The 22,707-nt window shown below is 45.3% G+C and overlaps 1 protein-coding gene across 2 annotated transcripts in view; it reads right to left on the bottom strand.

Moving 5' to 3' along the window:
• The window catches only part of MTOR (mechanistic target of rapamycin kinase), a 938,810-nt gene that overhangs the window by 262,696 nt on the left and 653,407 nt on the right, over positions 1-22,707 (bottom strand). For both annotated transcript variants that reach the window (XM_086921314.1, XM_086921315.1), the window contains 2 exons: positions 19,597-19,722; positions 15,037-15,168 (listed from right to left, as the gene is read on the bottom strand). In XM_086921314.1, the coding sequence (XP_086777440.1) occupies positions 15,037-15,168; positions 19,597-19,722 (258 nt within the window). The remainder of the gene's footprint in view (positions 1-15,036; positions 15,169-19,596; positions 19,723-22,707) is intronic.

Below are 22,707 nucleotides of genomic sequence, written 5' to 3'. Positions count from 1 at the left end.
GTTCCCCGAGGTCATGTCATTATCGCACTATAACCCCACGCTTTCCCAAGTCGTCACAGGCCAGGGTAGGGTCAGTGATGTTTGCTGACCCCACCCAGCCTGTGACGTCTTGAGAAAGGGCAAAGTTGGTGATTTATGGATCGATAATCAGGGCACAAGTCCTATAACAAGGAAAGAGGAAGAAAGAGGCTGAAAGATAGGGGCAATGGAATTAAGGGAGCAAGAGAGAGAAAGGGATAGAGAGAGAGAGATGAGAGAGATGGGAGAGAGAAAGAGCAACTCATACACACACAGAGCAGCATTGGGAAAGGAAGCTAGAAATGCTGTGTGAGCAACAGAAAGATTTAACTGAACATAGGAAGTGGGACACACAGAGGAGACTTTCAGGGATACAAATGAAGGGAGAAGAGACATATACAGGTAGAAAGGGGTTGGGAGTCCATATAAGAGAGTGAGGGAGACATTCAAATAAGAAAAAGAGATAGGAAAGAAAGTAAACAGAGACAGAAACAAACAAGGAGCCACTGCGCGCTCCTGTAGGCAAAATGCCGTGGGGTGCGAGGAATGCGGCTTAGGGGGGAGGGGTGGGGGGAGTGCGGCCGAGAGCACACAAAGCGTTTCTCTTGCAGGAGCGAACACGGGCACCATCTGTTTGCAAGTTAATTACAAACAGATGGTTTCAAAGCTCGCTCCCGCAAGGGATTTGCCAAACGTGCACACGTTGCCATTGAAAGCAATGCAAAGCGTGCACGTTTTTGGCCCAAAAAGTTAATCGATTCCTAACGGTCTCCTCCTATGCATTGCATGTGCGCTGCATAGGTGAGACCTTAAAGGCGAGACCTTAAAAACTTGGGTCAAAGTGAAATGTGGTTAGCTTCAGCAGGGATCTGGACAAGGGGACTAATAAAAGTCCTAAAGAACAGTTACCTCCAAGAAGAAGCAGTCTTCAGTCCACTTCCAGTGTTAATAGTAACTTGCCATTGACGTCTATGAAGTGGTCCTGATGCAAGGGATACAGAATGCTGAAGATGCTAAAGGATGCTTTGTAGTTGACAGAGGATTTCCAGGGGCTATTACCTGGTCCGCAATCCTGGTGGGGCATCTTTGGCCACAGGGGTCAATGTCCCTCGAAGTCCTCTTTGGTCCAGCAAAAGTCCAGTTGCCACTGGACTACTGGTAACTGGTCAGAGTCAAACCAGTGGTTCCCTTCTTCTGGCAATAACTCTTCTTCTTGATGACCAAATTACACTTTGAAAGCTCTCCCAGGTCCGGCAGACTTGGGTGCAACTTTTGAGCATCAGGACTCGGTCTCCCAGGCTGCGCTGTGGAGAAGAGCGACAATCAGATGATCTGGGCTGCCAACTCGCCCAAGCATGCTTTCCCAGCTTTATTGGCTTTATGTTCAGCTAAATGACTCTTAATGTCTCTGCTTCTGGCTGGGCTTGGGTGACAACTTCTCCACAAGCAGGACACCACTGGCAAGGTCCTCTTTTCGCTAGCCACAGGAGCAGCAGGTGCAGTCCAACTTCCATGCAGCCTCTCTTTATCAGGTCCTCAGTCAGTAAGGCAGTCCTTCTTAGGTCCTCTTCCCGAATCCAGTCAAGATGAGAGTTCCAGGGGCCAGAGGGGCCTCATTTTATGCCCACAAAGTGCCCTTAGCCAATGGGCTAGTTGGATCCCTCCCGCCTGATGACAACTTCCTGTGCAGTGTGGCATCTTGCTATCCCAGAATGCTCTATTCTGACCACTCCCAAGATAGCTGAATCCCTTTCTTGGGAGTGTAGAGCTTGGTAGACCACCCTAGGGATGTGGATAGCTCTGGGATAAACATCCATGGGAAAACAGGTTTGACCAGTGTTTTCCCCTTGCTGTAACTGACACTCTTTTGTCTACCTAGACAAAGGAGCAGCCCCTCTTGTAAATGCTCGCCATTTGCTCATTAAAGGTCGCTTCCCCTTTGAAGCTCGACTTTTGGACTAACATCCCATGTGGCTTTTCCTACCTGAAGGAAATAACATCTCCTTCCCCAGTACATCCTTTGTAGGCTTTCATAGGATTCGCTTACACTTCACCATTGAAGGCCAGAACGCTGTATTGAGGACAGACCTTTGAGTTATGTTATGTTATGTTACTGCCATTTGTATAGCGCAACAGCTGCCCAGGCAAAGGGGTGTCCCGGCGTTGTCAGAGAACCATAAGCACAGAAAGAAGGCAGAAACTGCACAGTGGGAAAAAGATGGGTTTTATGACCTTCCTAAAAGCCAGATAGGTAGTATGGCTTCGGATGTGACCGGGCAGTGAATTCCAAAGAAGAGATGCCCTGCTGCGGAAGGAACGACCACCTGCCCCGCACTCTTCGAAACCTTGGAACCCTCACCAAGTGCTGGCCCAGTGAGCAAACCTGACATGTGGGGACGTAGGGTGTGACTAGGTTAGCCAGGATCCCTGGGGTGTTGAATCTAAGGGCTTTAAAGGTGATGCAAAGCGCCTTAAATTCAATTCTCCTAGTCACCGGTAGCCAGTGTAGCCGATGGATAGTGGCTGACACGAGCAAGACCTGCGCAGGCCAATCAGCAATCTGGCTGCTGCGTTCTGTACCCGTTGGAGCTGAGCAATCTCGACCTTATTAGCCCCCAGATACAGAGAGCAGGCATAACCCAGTCTGGACATTATGGCTACCTGAACAATAGTCTGGCGTGTAGGGTGATCAAAGATCCCCAATAGGGGTCTAAGTCCCCGTAGGAGCCCAAAGCAGGTCCTGGCAACCTTTTTTGTTTGGACTTGATAGCTGAGCGATGAGTCCAGCCACACCCCACGTTTTTAACAGCTAACTTAGGAGGGGGGCACTACCCAGGATTTTTGGCCACCACTGTTCACTCCATAGACCATGGTGCTTTCCCACCAATAACACTTCTGATTTACTGACATTCAGCTGGAGGCAGTCATCCATTCAGCGACCACCGCAAAATCGCCCTGAAATTTCAGGGCGTCCCTCTTGGTGTTGCTAGAGAGTGCCACCACTAGCTGCGTGTCATCGGCATAGGAGACCATGGTCAGCCATAAATGAGCATTAGAAATCTTGGGCAACAAAGTGGCAACCTACTGAAGTTGCACTTTGCCCACCAGTGAAATTGAATGAGAGTTAATCGTTAAATCTGACTTCATTCAGCAATTCTTTTGATACCTTACAGTACCAACTTTAGATGTCCCAGCCAGAAGTAAGTAGGGCAGGGATGTCAGCCTCTAATCCTGCACTCTGCAATGGGGATACCAGCCTTTAAAGAATAAAACGAAAATGGTGGTTTTTACTGTTAGGACCTACAAACCATGAAACTGCAGTTCCAACCTATGTAATGCACCCTGCCTTTAGGGCTTACTAGGCCTGCTTTCGAGGTAACACACACACATTAAAAAAGAAGGCTTGGTATTTGTCATTGCTTAAAATGGCAAATTCCAGTTAGCAGTTTAAAACTGCTCTGCCAACCAGCAATGAGTTGGGAGTCATGCTTTTGCTTTGTTACACTCATGGTGTCACAACTGGTGCATCAGTCCACAAAAGACACTTAAACTCACAGGCCCTAGGTAGCCCTCGCACCATATACTAGGGGCTTACAAGAAAGCCATGTTATGCCAATGGAGGATACACCAATCAACCATGTACCTTTGTAAGGGTCAGAGCACATGCACAGTCCTGATTAGCAAAGCTCTGGGCATTTCAGAGCCATTACACTACTGCCTAGTAGGCCAACTGCAGGCAAAAAGTGGGGATGAACCAGAAAAGAGCCTATTTCCTCACAAATAACCTTTAACCATTGCCAAAGCAAGGCCTTGCTAGGCTAAAGAAAGACAGAACAGTAGAATGTCAGATAATGGTGCCTGTTTACCCTTGCAAGTGGGTCTAGAGTCCTCCAGCACTGCCCATAGTCGACCCCCCCCCCCCCGCCCCCAGCAGCTCTGATAAAACCACCCGGCGACGTCACCCAGAAACCTCGACCTAGCAAAAGCAAGCGGAGACTTTCTGAAGCAAAATCTACCCAACCTGCACATAGCACTGACCCACATGTTTGAACACATTTTACCAATAGAAACCCAGGACAATGTCAAGACTAGTAACCTGGAGCCACCCCAGCAACCAACACGAGGTTCGACTAACAACACAAGAGATCTCGGGAGAGATGGCGATCAAAGTGCGCAACTAACCTGACCAGTTACTGGCATCCTGAGCCGCCCCTCCCCCCCTCCACAGCCCTGTGGTCTTGGCGATGAGGGTCCACCAACAAAACCAACTACATAGCACCACCAGGACAGTCCGACCATCATCCTCTTCAGTCCAGAATACACGTCCCAAGGCAGGGATGACACACTGAACAGGGGAAACATATTAAGACTTTTGCACTCGATTACAAACCTAGGACACATAAGCTCCCCTGATCTCCTTCAAATAGAGTTTCTGGTAAGCAATGATCCACAACGCTCAGAAACAACTAAAACAACCTGGAACTCCACAGAGACAGCCAAGAAAATCTTGAAGGAAGAAGCAACGTTCAAACAATGGGGGATTAATCAGATTCGAAAAGCAACTTCCCTATCCGACACCTTTCTTACCCCCTACCAGGTCACCAGCACAGAAAAATACCAACTCAGTATTAAAAGGAGCAAGGAGCACCTCTCCAAGAGCGCACCCCCAAGACACAAAAACATTCTTCTCTGGACAATAACCAAGGCACAGTGGTCACGCTTCGCCGACCATCCTTCCTAACTGGAAGCCGATCCAATGCACCATCAACACAGTCAACCATACATATTGACAAAGGGGTAATAACTTTGTTTATCCCTTAGAAAAGACCAGGCAAATTAGTGTATGCACTTGGAACATCAATGGCCTAGCTAGCAAAAGCAACAACCCTGAGTTTTTACAATATTTAAACTCATTTGACCTGATACTGTTCCAAGAAACTTGGGAGGAAAAGGCACTCGAGCTGCAAGGGTTCACATCTTGTTGTTTCCCAGCAAGCAAAAGCTCCACATTCGGCCGGAGATCAGGGGGCCTAATGATTTTTGACTCAATTGCAACAATTGGTGAGACTAGGACAATAGAATCTCAAATACCCCCGCCAAGCGCAATACAGGTGGCAAAGATCTCACTTCAGTTACATAACACTTACATCAACCCCAAACAGAAACGACAAGCTGGCAACGAACTGATGAAAGCCTTGGAAAAAAATAATGGATGAAGAGGACTCCGATTTAATCCTCCTGGCAGGGGACTTTAACATGTTTCTCATTAGCTCGGATTCAGAGGACGACCTTAACCAAGAACTTAGTGCTGCATGAGGAGTCCCAAGGCAGGGATCCGCAAAAATTAACAAATCTACAATTTGCTCAAAAAATCGACTTCGACAACTAGAACATCTTAATTTAGGAGCCTTGAATGGGCGCTACGCGGATGACAATCCACCAGTCGCAACCTTTCATTCCGATAAGCAATCCTCACACCTGGACTACACATGCACATCTCTAAATATGCTCGGCAGGGTAACAGCGCTCAAAATAGGAACAAGCGACCTTAGTGACCATCTGCCCCCAGAAGCCACAATAAAAGTCAATTCACTTCTGGATACTGAACCACACACAGGTATTGATATTGTAGTGACTTCAAATCTAAGGCGGCTTCGGTGCAATCCCTCTAACATCGACTCCATAAGCCTTGCAGCGAAAACTCTTTTTACTCAGACGCCAAGTTCCACAAAGGTGACAGAAGTATGGCAAAACTTTATTCTAGACATCAGTACGAAATTGTTAAAAAGGGCCAGCAAACAGGTTACACCAAGGACAGGGAACATCAACCAAATTACAATTCATCCCAGAAATTAAAATGCAAAAACGCTTAATAAACCGAACACTGAGACAGATACGAAAGGATACAACGAATCATGACTTGCAAACAATCCTACAGGGAGCGAAAAAACTGTTAAAACGGATGAAATGGGAAAAACAAAAATAAAACAAGCATTTGCAATGCAATAGGTCTCGCATTAGGAAAGTTTGAGGTATTGGCATTGTAAATGACACATTTTTTCTTTATGTGTTGGTTTTGAAAATAGCTAAATTAATAGCTTTGTCATTTACAATGCCAATAGTTTTAACTTTCGCAAATGTGACACCTATAGCATTTGTAATGCAAGATGTGTTGTATTTACGTGACTTAGATGTATTGATATTACAAATAACAATGGCATCTATTTATTTTTAATAATTAATACTTTAATAAAAGCTATTGCAATTTATAATGGCAATAGCTTATACTTTTGTAAATAACTTTTGTGAAGATTATGTTCAGTGTATTTTATTGTGACGAAAATCCAAGTGAAATATTAACATCTTTTTGTGACATTTGTAATAAAGCTTGAAACATTGAGAGAACATATTTGAACCAGTTGTTGAATGGTTGCACAGACTGATGCTGTGGTGGCGCTGAGTGATGTTGTGGTGGAGACGAGTGATGCTGTGGCGTTCAGTGATGCTGTGGTAGCGCATTGTGATGTTGTGGTGCCCCTGAGTGATGCTGTGGTGATGCAATAGAGTGAGGGCCATAGATAGATAGAGGGAGGGAGATAGTGGGAGGGAGGGCGATACATAGACAGATGGACAGATAGATAGAGTGAGGGGCATAGATAGATAGATTGAGGACGATAGATAGAGTGAGGGTGATAGATAGATATAGTGAGGGCGATAGAGCGAGGGCGATAGATAGAGTGAGGGCGATAAAGTGAGGGCGATAGATAGATTGATAGTGTGAGGGCGATAGATAGAGAGAGAGAGGGTGATAGATAGATAGATAGTGTAATTGTATGGCGTGTAATTATGTGGCACTGAGTGGTATTGTTTGGAGTGTATGTTGCATTGAGTGCAGTGTAATTATGTATCATATAATTATGTGGCACCTAGTGGTATTGTGTGGAGTGTGTTGCATGCAGTAGAGTGTAATTATGTGGTGTGTAATTATGTGGTACTAAGTGGTATTTGGAGTGTATGTTGCATTGAGTGCAGTGTAATTATGTGGCGCGTAATTATGTGGCACTGAGTGGTGTTTGGAGTGGTGGTGGTGGGTGTGGTGGTGTTGGTGGTGGACATGGTGGTGGTGGTAGACCTGGTGGACGCGGTGGATGTGTGGTGGTGGACGTGGTGGTGGTGGTGGATGTGGTGGTGGTGGACGTTGTAGTGGTGGACGTGGTAGTGGTGGACGTGGTGGTGGTGGACGTGGTGGTGGTGGTAGACGTGGTGGTGGTGGACGTGAAGGTGGTGGTGGATGTGGTGGTGGTGGACATGGTGGTGGTGTTAGTGGTGGTGGAGGTGGTGGACGTGGTGGAGGTGGTGGACGTGGTGGTGGTGGACGTGGTTGTGGTGGATGTGGCTGTGGTGGATGTAGTGGTGGTGGACTTGGTGGTGGAGAGAGCGGATGTGGTGGTTGTGGAGGTAGACGTGGTGGATGTGGTAGTGGCCTCGTGGTGGACGTGGTGGTGGATGAGGTGGACATGGTGGTGGTGGTGGTGGAAGTGGTGGTGGACATGGTGTTGGTTGACGTAGTCGTGGTGGATGTGGTGGTGGTGGACATGGTGGTGGTTGACATGGTAGTGGCCTCGTGGTGGACGTGGTGGTGGCCGTGGTGGTGGATGTGGTGGACATGGTGGTGGAGGTGGGTGTGGTGGTGGTTGTGGACGTGGTGGTGGTGGTGGACATGGTGTTGGTGGACATAGTTGTGGTGGTTGTGGACTTGGTGGTTGTGGATGTGGTGGTGGACGTGGTGGTGGTGGATGTGGTGGTGGACGTGGTGGTGGTGGTGGACATGGTGGTGGTGATAGTGGTGGTGGACGTGGTGGTGGTGGACGTGGTGGTGGTGGATGTGGTGGTGGTGGATTTGGTGGATGTGGTGGTGGTGGTGGATGTGGTGATGTTGGTGGTGGATGTGGTGGTGGTGGATGTGGTGGTGGTGGACGTAGTGGTGGATGTGGGGGTGGTGGTGGTGGTGGTAGTGGTGGTGGACGTGGTGGTGGTGGATGTGGTGGTGGTGGAGGTGGGTCTGGTGGTGACACTTCGCCTGGTCCTCTGTGCTCCTTGCTACAATCCCACTCCCTGCTTTCTATCACGAAAAGCAAACCCCACTGTACAGTAGGAGAAAATTTCAGTAGCAATATAGGAGCTAAGCTCCCTCGTAATATTATAAAAACAGCGAGAAAACTCTCTGTTTGTGGCACGAATCACAAACAGGGCTCTGTTTCAGCAGGAACAGGGCATTTCGAAAAATGTTTAGCGCAAAGACACACACACATGCACCAAAGCCTCAGCGTTGCTGTCTATTAAAGTGGAATATGCTTATTTTAGTAGTATTACCAGGTGGTTTTATGCCACCGGGATACAAGATGTTTCCAGACCACGTCTTGTATTTTACTACCTAATGCACTGTGACTTGTAGTCTTGGTGCTCGATCATGTCATTTGAGCCAAACTGACCTTTGTTGTACGCTTGTCTTATAAAACGCTATATACAACCTTTTAAGGCAGATTGAATGAGGGTTACTTAATTACTGCATGTCATTGGGAAATTACCGCCTAAACCTCACCCTGCTGCAGAGAGCAAATAAAAATAATGGAATGGAATTACCTACACAGCATTGACCATGGAAACTTGAACGTTCTTGACACTACATTTTCAGTACTGAGTTTTGGTAAAATAAATTTCTAGTCTTGTCAACTAAACTACATTGACCTCATAGAAATGAATTGATAAAGGGAAGATTAAGGCTGGGTAATTGCTGTCTCAGTAACCGTGCACCATGTGGTAACCTTAGAAACTAGTAGTGCATGTGAGTAGGCCATCCACTGCCAGTATTTTTTTGTTTTGTATTCTTCACATTTGTAGATGTATAGTCCAATACGAGAACTATGGACTACAAGTCCTCGGATGCAGCGAGCTCTTAACACATGAGGATAATGTTCTATGCATCAGACTACAGTTAATTGGTCCTGCGTACATTGCAGCCGAGAGGCTGCACACAGCTGTACACATTTTGGTGTCAGGTAATCAGAGGCACAGCAGGGTACAGTGTCGAGCACAACTGCCTGGGCCGTTCCTCGCACTGGAAATCAGGGTGCCCCCTGTGTCATCTCAAGCTGCACTTAACACAAATACCTAAATGACCAGCAGCTCTTGGGAAGAGGATACTGGTGCTCATGTAAATGCTCTAATATCTTTGGGTCGAGGTTGCTCTGTATAGCACTGCAAAAAATAAAAAAACTTAACACCAGGTTCCAATTTCGCTGTTTTGCAGTTAGTGTGGTTTAACAATGTATACAGAGTTTGAAATAAAGCCAGAGTGAGAGGAACATGAAAAACACAAAGAAACAAGCTCTCGGCATTGCGTGGTCGGGGGAGTGGGGGGGGCTCGGGGGGTGGGAAGTTTGGGGCGGGCGGGGGAGCGGATTCCTTTGAAGTGTGATGCGGGGCGGGGGAGCGGATTCCTTTGAAATCTGATGCGGAGGCTCACAAGCTAATAACAAATGGTGTGCAATGTGCACGCGCCCGGGTCACATGCACTGTAGGCAACCCAATCCTTATTTTAATCTCGATAAAGCCTAACGGGATTGCTTCAGCGAGACCTAAAAATGACGAGCTATGGGCGAAACTTCTCTATGAAGTAAAACGGAAAAACAGCTCAAGGTTCTGGCAAATGATTAAAAGAATAAAGAACCCAGGCCAACTCGGCCTAAACTCAAACATAACGGAGAAAGTATGGACAAAATACCTACTTAAGCACTTCAAGAATGAGGACCGCCATGAAGAAGCGATGGCAAAAAAGCTCTGCAAAGAAGCTCAGAGGGAAATAACAGACAATCACTACATACCGTCCACGACCCAAGAAATCCACACAAATGGAGTCACGTTACCATTTCGAACGGAAAAACCAATGCCTGAACCTAGTTCTTCTTGCCACATTGAGTCAGGATATTTGGCCACCATTCCAGCCAACGTCAAAAGGCAAATAGCCAGGGGAAGACCGACAGGAGCCCCTGGGCCAAACGGCATTCCACTGATGCTGCACAAATCAAACGCGGAATTCTGGAGCATAGCGATAATACCGATATTCAACAACATAAAGAACACCCAGACTCTACCTGAATCCTGGCGCGGGTCAATAATCAGCCCAATCTTCAAACATGGCAACAAGAAACATCTAAATAATTATCGGCTCATTGCACTCATAGATGTGGAGGCTAAGTATTTTGCAGGAGCTTTACTGGAGGAGCTGACGGTATGGGCATCTGAAAACTCAATAATTCCGATCAACCAAACAGGGTTCTGCAGGGGCCAAGGGACCACAACCAACATCATGGCACTGACCCTGCTGATGGAAACAGCAAAAGAGATTAAAAATCCCCTATTTCTCTCCTTTATTGATTACACCGCTGCATTCGACCACGTGGATCGCAACAAACTCTGGCAGAAATTGGACAACTGAGGAATACCCAAACATCTCCTAGACGTGGTGATTATACTCCACTCAAACACCAGGATTAAAGTTAAACTAGGAGCGGGCACACACCTCTCTAAACCCATTCCAACAACAAAAGGGTTAAAACAGGGTTGCGTGCTAGCACCAATTTTATTCAACCTCTTTCTTGCTGACCTGCCAGGGGAACTTGATAAATGCCTCTGCCACGCACTGAAACTAGGGGAAATCCCACTGTCAAATCTGCTGTATGCAGATGACTTGGTGCTGATAAGCCAGACACCAATAGTAAGCATGGGCGGAAAATCCGTTTCGCTCGCGGATTTTCGGTAAATTCGCAATCCGCGAGATTCGCGAATCTCCCGCAAAATCCGCAAATCCGCGAGCAGCGGATTTTATGGCTTGCTCGCACTGTTCGCGTGAGTTCGCGGCTTCCCAGTACAACTTCGCGCCCCGCGAATAAGCGCTAAATTGCAGAAATACGATCTTAGCAAAACTGAAACTACTTACCAGGTTCAAAAGTTCAGGCTCATCATTAGTAGCCATTTCCTGTAGTGCTTCCTGAGGGGCCCCTCCAGAGTTCAGTTGCCTACTTGCAACTATTATGTGACCCAGCTCTGAACCTCAGAATAGTTACACATATGCCACAAAGGTCCTGAATTACAGCTAAGGGAGACAAGCAGGAGCCAGGCTGGAAGTTCAAATCCATTAATCAGCCCCTAATTCATTATTGTCAGTTGGGGCAGGGCAGGTGTTGTAACTAATTTTGCAACAATGAAAGCACTTAGCAAGTGCAAAAGATCACTAATCAGGAAGCACTAAGGAAGCAGGTGCCAGCTAAAAAAATATTCTGTGACACATTAATCAGCCCCAAATTAATTCAGGTCACTTGAGGCAGGGAAGGTGTGCTTTGCTTTGCCACAATAATGTAAAACTGGACAACCAGAGGGTGCTGTGATGAAACAGAGGGTGGCATGGGTGGGCCAGAGGGTGGCATGAGTAGTCAGAGAGTGGCAGTGGTGACAGAGAGTGGCAGTGATGAAGAAGAGTGTCCCAAACAGGCCGGACACGTAGAAACAACAAGTTCGCAAAACTTGCGACCCGACAGGTAAGTTCGCGTTTTGCGAAATTGTACAAAACCCTCGCGAACTGGCAGAAACACTCGCAAACACAAAAAAAATCCGCAAATTCGCGAGAATTCGCGGATTTTGCGAATTGCGAGTTCGCAAATCCGCAAAATTCGCGAACGCGAGATTCGCAAAATTCGCCCATGCTTAACCAATAGGCCTCCAGCACCTTCTAAATGTAGCCTACTCCTTTTCAGAAAGGAATGCCCTGCAAATAAACTTCAACAAATCTAAGGTCATGGCAGTGAATTACAAAAAAAAAAGGAAAATCAATTGGCACATAAGCGGAGAAGGGTTGGACCTAGTAACCACCTACAAATATTTGGGCGTAATTCCGGACTCCAAGAACTCGTTTAAACCTCAATTGGACTCTTTATGAGGAAAGGGAACCATGACTTACCTGGCCATAAAATCTCTAAAGGCCAAACTCCCCGACCTAACGCTCAACCCTCTTCTTCAGGTTATGCGCGCAAAGCTACAGCCAACTCTCACATATGGAAGTGAATCCCTCCAAGGGAAGGACGTTGTAGTATTGGACACAGTAATAGCTAATTCATACAAGACTATCTTCAACCTGCCAAGCTACGTCTCGCCTGCACAAATTCAGTTAGAATTTGGGATTCTAAAACAAACACTGGGAAGGCGGAGTGCGTATGTTCATTTATTTTATAAAGTTTTATATAGCTGGCACAAGATTCGCAGCGCTGAGCTTGGTTCTCTAAACTCTAACGTATGGGAAGAGCTGCTCCGACATTGTAAATCTTTAGCTAGAGTTTATCTATTTGATTAACTTCAAGTCCTGGGTCTGTCCGACCTTTGGGGCACCCAAACCGACCTCTTGTCTTTCAAAAAAGTTGCGAAAAAAATCAGCACGAATCATCTCTTCCATTGAGGATAAGGACGCATTAGCAAAAAGAGGGCACGGTTGGATCACGCTTGGTGACTATGGAAGAATGCAACCGCAAGCATATTTCAACACTGGAATGAATCTAAAAACGAAAGAAAAGTTTTTAAAATTACGCCTTGGCGTAATTCGGGTAATCCCGCATTTGCCACCGTGGGTAAGACAAAACTTCTCGCAGCAGTGCCGCCTGTGTAAAGCTGACAAGGAAAACATCGTCCATGTGATGTGTATTTGTCCTAAATTAAAAGACTTGAGGTACAACTTATTAAGACCCTCCTTCAAATCACACGGCGTCCAAATATGCAGGCAGGCTGTTAAATTGTTTTTTAACCCCGCTAAAACAAAATTAAACTGTCGGGTCGTAAAGTTTTTTGAATTCGTAGAAATAAGACACTAGAGCACTTGAAGACTGTTAAACATTTTATGGACAACTAAGACACAGATATTAATCAAATTTGTAATACTGAGGAACCGCGCACAATGAACTTTTAACAATTTTTAGCAATGCTTTTATTGTTTTGTAAAGATTTTAATTAATCATGTACAAATAAAAATGACGTACTTACTTACTGGTGCCTGTTTAAGGCTGAATGTTACAAGTAGAACACAATACCATGAACCTTGACAAGCGTCCTGCGTTTATACTTTTGGAAGGAAGCCTAGCTACCAGAATGATACCCACTACTTTGTGAGGAAGACTGAAGGCAATCAACTGCCGCCCCTCAGTCTCCAGACATGAAAGTGTGGCTTGCCCAGGCTCAGGTGCTACTGTGGAGGGAGGTCGCCCTGAAGAGGCAGTTGGATCATATGTTCATGGCAAGAAGGTTCGTATAGCACATATTACTCACCCAGGTCAGAGCCACTAGGATGATTTGGGCCCAGTCTTCCCTGAACTTTTTCAGGACTCTGGGCAGGAGGGGCAGAGGAAAAAATGCATACATGTGTTCTGAGTCCCAGTCCCGGCGACAGGCATCTCTGAGAGGTGGGACTCCTGTTTATGTAGATATCTGCCACTGGGAACCTGGATGCCGGTGGCCTGATTCACTGCCACTACCTCAAAAGGGCCACGAGGCAAGCTGTTGCTGAGGGATTCTCTGGTGTTGCCTCTGCTGGTATCCCCTGCCAAAGCCTCGAAAGGGGCAAAGTAGTTGGGGGAGCTGCTGAATGGGCAAGGCTAGGCCTAGAGAGTTGGCTGTGGCAGTGCCCCGTTCAAAGCTCTCCAAGCCAGACTATGCCCTCGCTCCAAAAGCTCCAGATGTTGTCTAATCCTGTTTGCAGCTCACAGAGCTGTTGTGATATCACAGATGGCCTGGGAAAGTTGGGGTGCATTGGGAGCAATGCCATGATCGGGTCCGAATGCGGGGAGCGACTAAGCGGCCTAGATGTACCCAAGGCAGCACTTGACTCCAAGTGGTGGGAATGGCGGGACAAAGGAGAGCTGTGTTTGCATTTCTTGAGCTTCTTTGACTTATCCAAGTTTCGTGACTTTGACGAGAGTTGGTTGTGAAATAAGCCTCAGGATTGGGAATGCGGTTGTTCCCGTGACTTCAACCGAGATAGGGCCTCCTTTTAATTCTTTTAGAGTTTTGCAACTGCAAGTTTGGCTTTGTGTTTGAAGATGGACTTTTGATTCATTTTGCGCACAGCTGTCACACAATGTTGAGTTGTGTTAAGAGCTGAGATCAGGGCCGGACTAGCAAACTGCTCAGCCGGCCGCCACCTGGGGTGAGGAGGAGTGCAGCCGAACAGTTTGTGAGGGCCTGTTTTGGCTGATTTTGTTACCGGGGGCCGATATTGCAGACCCCCAATAACAAAAACGCCCCCCAGGGGGCTAAAACCGCCCCCCACCCTAGGGGCCTACCAGGGAAACGCCCGGTGCCCGCTATGGCCAGTCTGGCCCTGGCTGAGATACCAGAGGGAGACATTGATGGTGTCCGTCACCAAAATGTGTCAGTTACAATCCATGCACGGTTTGAGTCCTGTGGTTTTTGGAGGGAACAGATCCCTGGTACACTGGAAACTTTCCAACTATAGAATTCTGTCAAGGTGACAGGATCGGTGGAGCTCCGGATCTGCATAGGACGTAGTAGAAAAAAAGAACAGACATCAGCGCATGGAGGTGGCATAGATATAGTGGCCCAACATCACATCCAGGACCGGAAGATCCGATGCGGAGCCGCAAGATGCCACCTACCCACGCACAAGGGAAATGTTGTTGAAAATTCTGAGAATCCAGTCTGGTGTCTGGGGGTACTCATACGGTGCGTAATCTGCAAATATAAATCTCTATCAGAAAGGTTAGATTATCAGAAAGTGCAAAACAAACACTAAAGGAGAGGCTAGAGTTCAGAGTTCTAGGGATGCTTGAATCAGGGATAAAGGGCTTGTTTGAGGCAGTACTGAGATGATCCTAAGAAACATTTAGGGCACATTTTCTTTTTTCTTTTATGGCACCCCATTTAATTATTTAACCAAAATACCTTTTAGACAGACCTTACCTTACGGCTGCTCTTCCACATGTGCTTCATGTAAGAGTAGGTGACCTGAGGGTGCACTGTGGGCAGCGGATGATCGAGCTGTCGGGAAGGGTCCACGCCAAGAAGCAGGACCAAGGTCTTGTGAGCCAATGCCTAAAATGACAAGGAAGTAATAATTGGACAACAGTAGAATGACAACAATGAATAACAATATTTACATTTTAAGTCAGGAGTTACAAGTCCATTCTGGATGCCAGCAGATCAAAAATCACGCTGGGGCAGCGGCAGGAATTTGTCAGTTTTAGCGAGCAGCCAGCAGTGCATTGCTAACGGCAGCACAGGCAACAAATGTATCCTTGTGATCAAACATATTTTGTTAGGAAACACCTGTCTGTACTATTATTTGGGGCTCAGTAAAATATCGATTGAGGACACACTGCAGGAGCGATGTAGACAGGGCCAGGAGGTAATATACTTCTTTATTCTGGACTGATGTCTGATAGGAAGAGGCAGAGCAGTCATTTGTGCTGAATGGATTCCATGCACTCCAGTCTAGAATGCACGAAGAATACACTTAGATGGGCCGAATGTCAAGCTTTGTTTGATCTGCAAGACAGAGGTATAAGAAAGAGGTTTATCTCTACACAAAGTAGTAATTTGTGCTCAATGAGTAACCTCAGTTCTAGTCTAGGATGCACAAAAAATACACTACAAACGTCAGTCTATGCTCTGGTCTGGAAGACATAGCATATACCACTCCATAAGAAAGAGGTTTATCTTTATAGTCCTTCATGTTTTGTTGCTAAACCATATTCACCTGTACAAACATCATAAATACAATTGGCTCGAGCAGATAGAAAGAGAGAATGCTACCAAGGATGTGGCATGTATATAAGCAGAAGAAACAATTACATTACTTAAGTTGGCCATCAACATAAGTAACATATGGGTGTGGAAATTATGTATACAAAGTGTGCTAGCGAGGTATGGAGCACACAATGCAGCAATCACACTTTGAATAGGTACATATGAGGTACCAGTGATTTTGAGGATTTATAGTTCTAGCAATGGTGATGATGTGGGTCTAGTGAAAAGTAGGGCAAGGTCCAAAGATGCGACTGCTATGCCCCAGTAGAATTTGGAAATGGATATTATGTGTCTGTAGATTACCAGTGGGCAGTGTGACTCCTTTTCTTGGGATCCTGGTTCAGTAGTCTGAATGGATGCTGTCATTTTGCACAGGTGTTCCATTGGCACAATACAGATGCACTCCAACTGGATAACCAAGCTGCACCATTTGGGCACTAGATTCCAACTAGGAAGCGATGACAAGGTGCCAAGACTTACTTCTGGAGGTTACAGGCGCAGATCCAATATGAAAATGAATAACCTTCAACAATTTCAATGTCCAGTCAGTGCTTTAACTTCAAGGAAAAGAATGGTGTTCACACATAAGCAACAAAAAACAGAACAGTTAAAAGCAAAGCTTTGGCCCACTTCTACGGGCAAAATAAGCACCACATTTTTTTATAATCCTTATGTGCTAGAGATACTCGATTTTCTGACGTTTCTTGCAAGAGCTTTCCCCAGCAAAATATCTGGGTTTGTGCAAGGAATGCAAATATGAGAACTCCTGAGAGAGTCCTTATACTGATTCTGTTTTGGGTATCATGCTAGAAAACTCAGTGAGCTGAAACTTGAGCTTCGGTTTGCACTTTCAGAAAACCCAGCAAGCAAACAATGAGATCAGCACAAGGAAGTTACTGGTGCAGTATATCAAGATCCTATTGCAGCCAGGGGTGATAAGGGTCATTGCTATCCAGTTAGGAAATAGTCTAAGTCCCTGGAGTCTAGTGACCAGTTAGTTTATGACCCAGTTGGCTCTTATATTTTCAATGATGCGGGGCAGTGTAAAGTTCCACTATAAAGTTCTGAGGTGTACACAAGACTAGAATTCCAGTCAATATTTTCTGGTGGGGACACCCAAATAAGAGCAGTAGCTTCACCAGTTCCAGCATGGAACTGGAAAGAGGGATAGGCTCTCAACGGTTACATCATAAGTCAATATCTCAAGAACTGTAGAGCTAGATAGTTCAAATAGTTTTAGAATCAGAACGATAAACAGAACCAGATCATACGTTGCAGGTTTTAAGATGGACTGGTTTTCCGAGTACTGTCAAGAGGTGAAACAGGCACTTTAACAGCATAGGTGCTAGACCTACAGGGTCTCTAGCTCTTTGAAGATATATGTTGCAGTTGTTCGGTTCTTGCCTCTCGTGTTCATCTGGGCGGTGCAGATCTTATTCTTGGTTGTCCTTGGTCCCTTCAGTGGTCTTCTATGGAGATTTTCAAGTTAGTTACACAGATCTTCCTGGGATCGCTTTGCTCCTCCTGGCAGGAGCAATCCAGCTCCTTTCGAACAGCATGAAGACTTAGGAGTCATCCCAGACTAAGGCTTAGTTTGGCAGAAGATTGACAACAACACAGTTATTCCATGCCTGGTTTGTTGACTTTTCCATTCCTGTAGTGCAAGCATCCATGGTTCCAAATGATTTACAACCAGTGCCTGATCGACAGCAGGAAATCAGAACCACCCAGAGGTTTGCTTTATTTAAAGATTCAAACACTTGGAAAAATGTGTCTACCTGTTGTGGTCCAGTTTACCCAGGCTGTGAGCCACAATTACAATTCATTTTTTGAAGTGCCTCTTTTGTGGTAGAAAGATATCTATCGAGGGCAAACACAAAGTGTGTATGTGTTTTGTCTTTCAGATTCTCACACCATCTGTGGGTGTAACATTGTTCACAGGAGAGTGAAGAATATGGGTAATTGGAGGATACATAGGTATATGGTCATGACTAAATCCTCCATGAGGATCCATCCACCACAAATCAGGTTTGGATATGCTTCAAATATAGCATGACAATGATCCCTCACTACTTCAGTTCCAGGAGTGATTGAGACTTATAAAACAATTTTACTGGGACAAAGGACAAGGACACTATACATTTATTTGACTTTTCGTTAGAGCAAGAGAACAGTACAGTGTATATAGCTCTTTTCATTAATGAGTCTGACAAACCCACTGATTCTGCAAAGCTGCAACTGTCAATTTACTCTCTGTACTTTCTTTTGGTCAACTGATTCCAAACAAGCAGGTAATGTAGCAACAAAGAAGAATATGGGGCAAAACCAGAGGAGCCCAAAATGACATTGTAAGATAAAGGTTAGACAAAGAAATCATTTTAGAATTGAAGAAGTGGGCTTGAGCTATTAAGGATCTACCTCAAAATTCCAACAGGAAAGACACCAAACATAAAAACTGTGAGTTACTACGTTTCATTCATTAAGCCTCTGAGGTTTGCAACGTTATCAACCAGAATTGGCATATGCTAAATTCAGGTACTTCTCAATTTAAAAGACCATTTAAAATGAGCAGCAACTTCAAGCCAGCACTGCTACTCATTGAGGTGTGCGACAGCTAACTACTCACTGGTTAAAAAGTATTTTGAAGCAGAACATCAGAAGATAACGTTTTTGTTAGTTATGCCTACTAGCGATATAAATAGTTTAAACTGTTCTGTTCGGCCAAATAATTTCATTGCACTTCATCCTACAGATTTCTTTCTTACTTCCCAGTAGCTTGGATAAATAAATTACAAACTAAGTTTGAAATTAAACTAAAGCACCTTGAACGATGCATAGGACCTAAGACCACAGATAAGCCCTATGGCTGAGACATGCTTAACAGCTACCCAATAAGGGTCAAAAAAGACAAACTAAGATATCCAAGCGCAAATCTTTTGTCTAAATGGAACAGAGGGCACCACTTTAGTTGAAATACAGCTGACGCCTTCCAATAGGTGTGAACGATCTGTAGGGATTCTATCGGCGTAGGTGATTTTGGGCTGCAGCATGCCAGGAGTAATGATTGTGCGTTTGTGAGATGTTGGAAGCCATGAGAGATAAAGTATAGATGGAACAAAAGATGAGAAAGAGGACCACATGTCATCATAGGGTAGAAGTGGTCCATAGGTGATTTGTTCGGAGTATGCTATAAATATAACTCAAATGGTAAAATTCTGAAAAAGATTGTTCTAAGGCATTTTTTCTATGGAGGATGAAAAGAGGTTTAATACTCAGTCAATGAAAAAGCTAACTGTATTGTCCTTACAATATTTGACTAGGAATTAAGTATGTGTGTTAGGAAGTGTACATCAATTTATTCTAGCTTAGCAGCAGAGGGTTGAACGGAGAGAAACACCTCCACAAATGTTGGAGGGGAACTGTGGGTCCACCGGGCAAACTACGGGATGAGGAATTCATCTCTATTGTTAAGCTTAGAAAGAAGTCATTAACTGAGCAGATCTTTGAAATAATGGTGGTATTTTCATGACTGAGTGTTGATATTCACACTTTGTGCAAGTGAGGCATACTTATTGAAGGAAATAATTAACTTGGTTAAAATTAACCTCGTTTGAAAGTGTCCTTATTGGAGACAAAAAAAAACGACAAGCTTCATAAGTGAGGTGACTGCCACTTTCACACCTTCTGCTGTAGAACGTGTGCGGAGGTACTCACCAGTCGCCCACTCTTGCCGCAGAGGCTTGCATACTTGAGCCAGGTCCTCATGTCCTCATGGGGGCTCACAACTAGAGACTGAACCATTAGAATTCTCTGCCAATCTTCGACAATCCGCTGACAGCCCTGTGGAAAGAAGAAAGGGGTAAATATAGTGCATATAAACAGATAATATATCCAAAATCACCAGGCAAAAACTCCAGACGTAAAGGAAAAATGGGATGAACACGGTGCAAGCTCCCATACCACATCCCCACCCCAACTAGAAAAGACTCTGGCCAGAAAAAAACAAGAACAGAGTGAATGTAGAACATGTGAGCAAGTCACAGGGTGGAGAAGAAAACTGTTGCCTACCGGCACCAACAGCATTTCTGCATTGATATCCTTTACAGGTTCATATGCCACACACGTATTCATTATTGTAGTGATCCCGCTGCTAACCCTCCACTCAGAAATCTAAATTACTGCTGGACATTTTCTGACCAACCTTTGGTTTGGCTAACATGGATTATCAAGAATGAAAACAGAGTATGGAAGTTTGTGGCCTGAGGAGGTGGTGCACATATATTGTTAATCTATATTACTGGTATAGCAACAAAGTGGGGAGAATTGCAAATCTAGTGGAAAAGTTAATTTCCTTAGTCAACAATCTTTCTGGTGGATGCTGTATTCAGTCCCCCGCTTCCAGAGGTCAACAGGACCTGATATAGGATCAGCATCTTGAACTACTTCTTCCTGAGGTAGAGGTTCAGGACCCTAGGAGCAGACGCAGACCACCATCTTTCTTGGGAATAAGGAAGTACAGTGAACAGGATCCTTGACCAATTCCCTGCTTTGGCATCAGATTCACCACTCCTTTCAGAAGCAGCACTGAAATGTCATTCTGCAAGATGAAAAGATAGTCCCGGAACAGGGAGGGGGGTGGGTGGGGTTTGGGAGGTAGCATACGCCCTTTCTATTATCTGAAGGACCCACTGGTCTAAAGTAATTGCTTTCAAGGCTGAAGGCTGGTAAAAAGGAGGAAGCACCACCGCCTCCCACAAGCTCCTGGTGTGCTGGGAGAAGCAAACTAGACCTGCTCTCCTTGTGGTGCCAGAGAGAAACAGGAGGAGGAAAAGGTTGGATGGAGGTATCTGTGACTCTTACCTCTGGCTCTGCCTCAGTATTGTCTAACCAGAGGGGTTTGAAGCGGTTTTGCCTATGTCTAGGCGGACTGCTGTTGACTAAAGATTAACCTTCTGGAGTAGCCTTGAAAGCAATGACATTGACTGTAATCATGCTGAGGTTGAGGGTGTTGGAGGTCTAAAGATCTGACACTAGCCTTGCTAGCTTTAAATCGCTCCAAAGCTTAAACACTATATAGGCAAATTAACAGCCATGTCAAAAAGTAGGTCCATGAGGGTGGCCTTTACATCTGTGGAAAACCCAAATGTGTGAAGCCAAGCATGACAGTAGATGCCTCTCGGGGAGCCCATAGCACAGACCACTGAGTTCACAGGGTCAAGAATGGACGTAAGGGTGTGGTGCAAAGCATTCTGGCTGTCTTTAATGACTTTGGAGCACTCTCGGGAGCGGACCCGGCATGGACGCCAATGGCAAAGATGGAGTTGTGTGTATCTGTGCTTGCATGGGACGGGGTGGTAGCCAGAGGTGTGGCTCCAAAAGGCTCAAGAGCAAGAGCCATGAACACAGACATGCCTTTCAGCCCCACTGGACCATTGCCCATTTAGAGACACTGAAAACAGCATTGAGAAACTCTGCTGGGTCAGATTCCACCACCAGAAAATCTGGGTATGCTGGAACCTGTACCTGTCGAGGCTTTGTGCCTCGAGGGCTGAACCCAAGGGGAGGCAGGTGGCGGATGAGACGGCACCACCACTCCAAACTTTGGCTCCAAGAATAAAGATACTATAGGAGTTGGAGGGCACTTACCAGACTTACCTTTTGAATTCTTCTTGGGCTTCTAATGTTTCCTCTTTTTGCTGGATGAGTGGGAGGAACGGCAACCTCATGCGGGCCCACTAAAAATAGTTGAGATTTCATAGTGTCCACTAAAAGTGACAGAGTAAGTGTGGATCAGGGGGTTATGATGATGGAACAGAAGGCAGTGCCTGACTGAGCAACAGAAAACCTTGAAGCCTGCAGTCAGTAAATCTGTTCTTCTGCAGCATGAACTGGGGGGAATGCCATCAGTGAGAATTATAAAAGATTGGCTACGTGTACTTCCAGCTAACCACACTTATTACAGGAGCAACCTTGGATATAACAGTAACGCAGGTTAAAATACTACTTAGTCACTAGCTCAAGCTGTCTACAACACCTAAAGTGTAGCTTTTGAAGTATACCAAAACACAATGTACCATATGAATACCACAGTACACACTGCAGTAAGGATACTGTGAGACTATGCCACCAAAGACAAAGTGCTCTAATCCTGGATATTCTTTTTTTTAAAAATACTCATATTCTAGGAGTTGTGGAGCAGGTTTACATCAGTTGAACTAAGATAACTGAAAATAAAGATTTGTACAAGAAAAGCATAGGAGTAGAGGAAAATGTCTTCAGTTACATGGAATCATTTGGTAACCTTACAGTTTAGCTACAGGTGGTAGAACACTGCAGGCTGCAGCTTTCAGATGGGACATTGCATACAACAGTTTAAAAATTGAGTGACTCACATTATAAGTAGAACACTATGTTTACGATTTTGTAATATTTTGATTTAACTGTTTTAACAGATGTCAAAGTGTGGGATTCCCGTTTGTTGCCAGGATTTCAGTTTCTGGCTAAGAAGGAGCCACAGCAGTATAGTGTCTACTTGTTTTTGGCCTGCAGAGGTGTCCTAGTAGCCAGGTATACGCGGGGACAGGAATATTTTTATTAATAATGCTTAATGCCCCAGGGGAGCTCCACGAATAGGGGACTAGTGTACTGGTCCTAGCTAGCTGTAGCCTCTACATGTGATGAATGATGTAAATGCCTATTTACCCAGGGCAAAAGGCATTTTATAAAGATCTTAATATGTGATTGTAGGCACAGGTGCTTCACATTCTGTCCCGTAAACAGACGTATTTGTAAAAGCTGCCCTTCCCAGCACTGGTGACTATTTCC

This window comes from Lissotriton vulgaris, chromosome 5 (genome assembly GCF_964263255.1).
Source record: "Lissotriton vulgaris chromosome 5, aLisVul1.2, whole genome shotgun sequence".
Lineage (NCBI taxonomy): Eukaryota > Metazoa > Chordata > Amphibia > Caudata > Salamandridae > Lissotriton > Lissotriton vulgaris.
The sequence above is the reverse complement of the archived record's forward strand: the minus strand, read 5'-3'. Positions and strand labels throughout refer to the sequence as shown.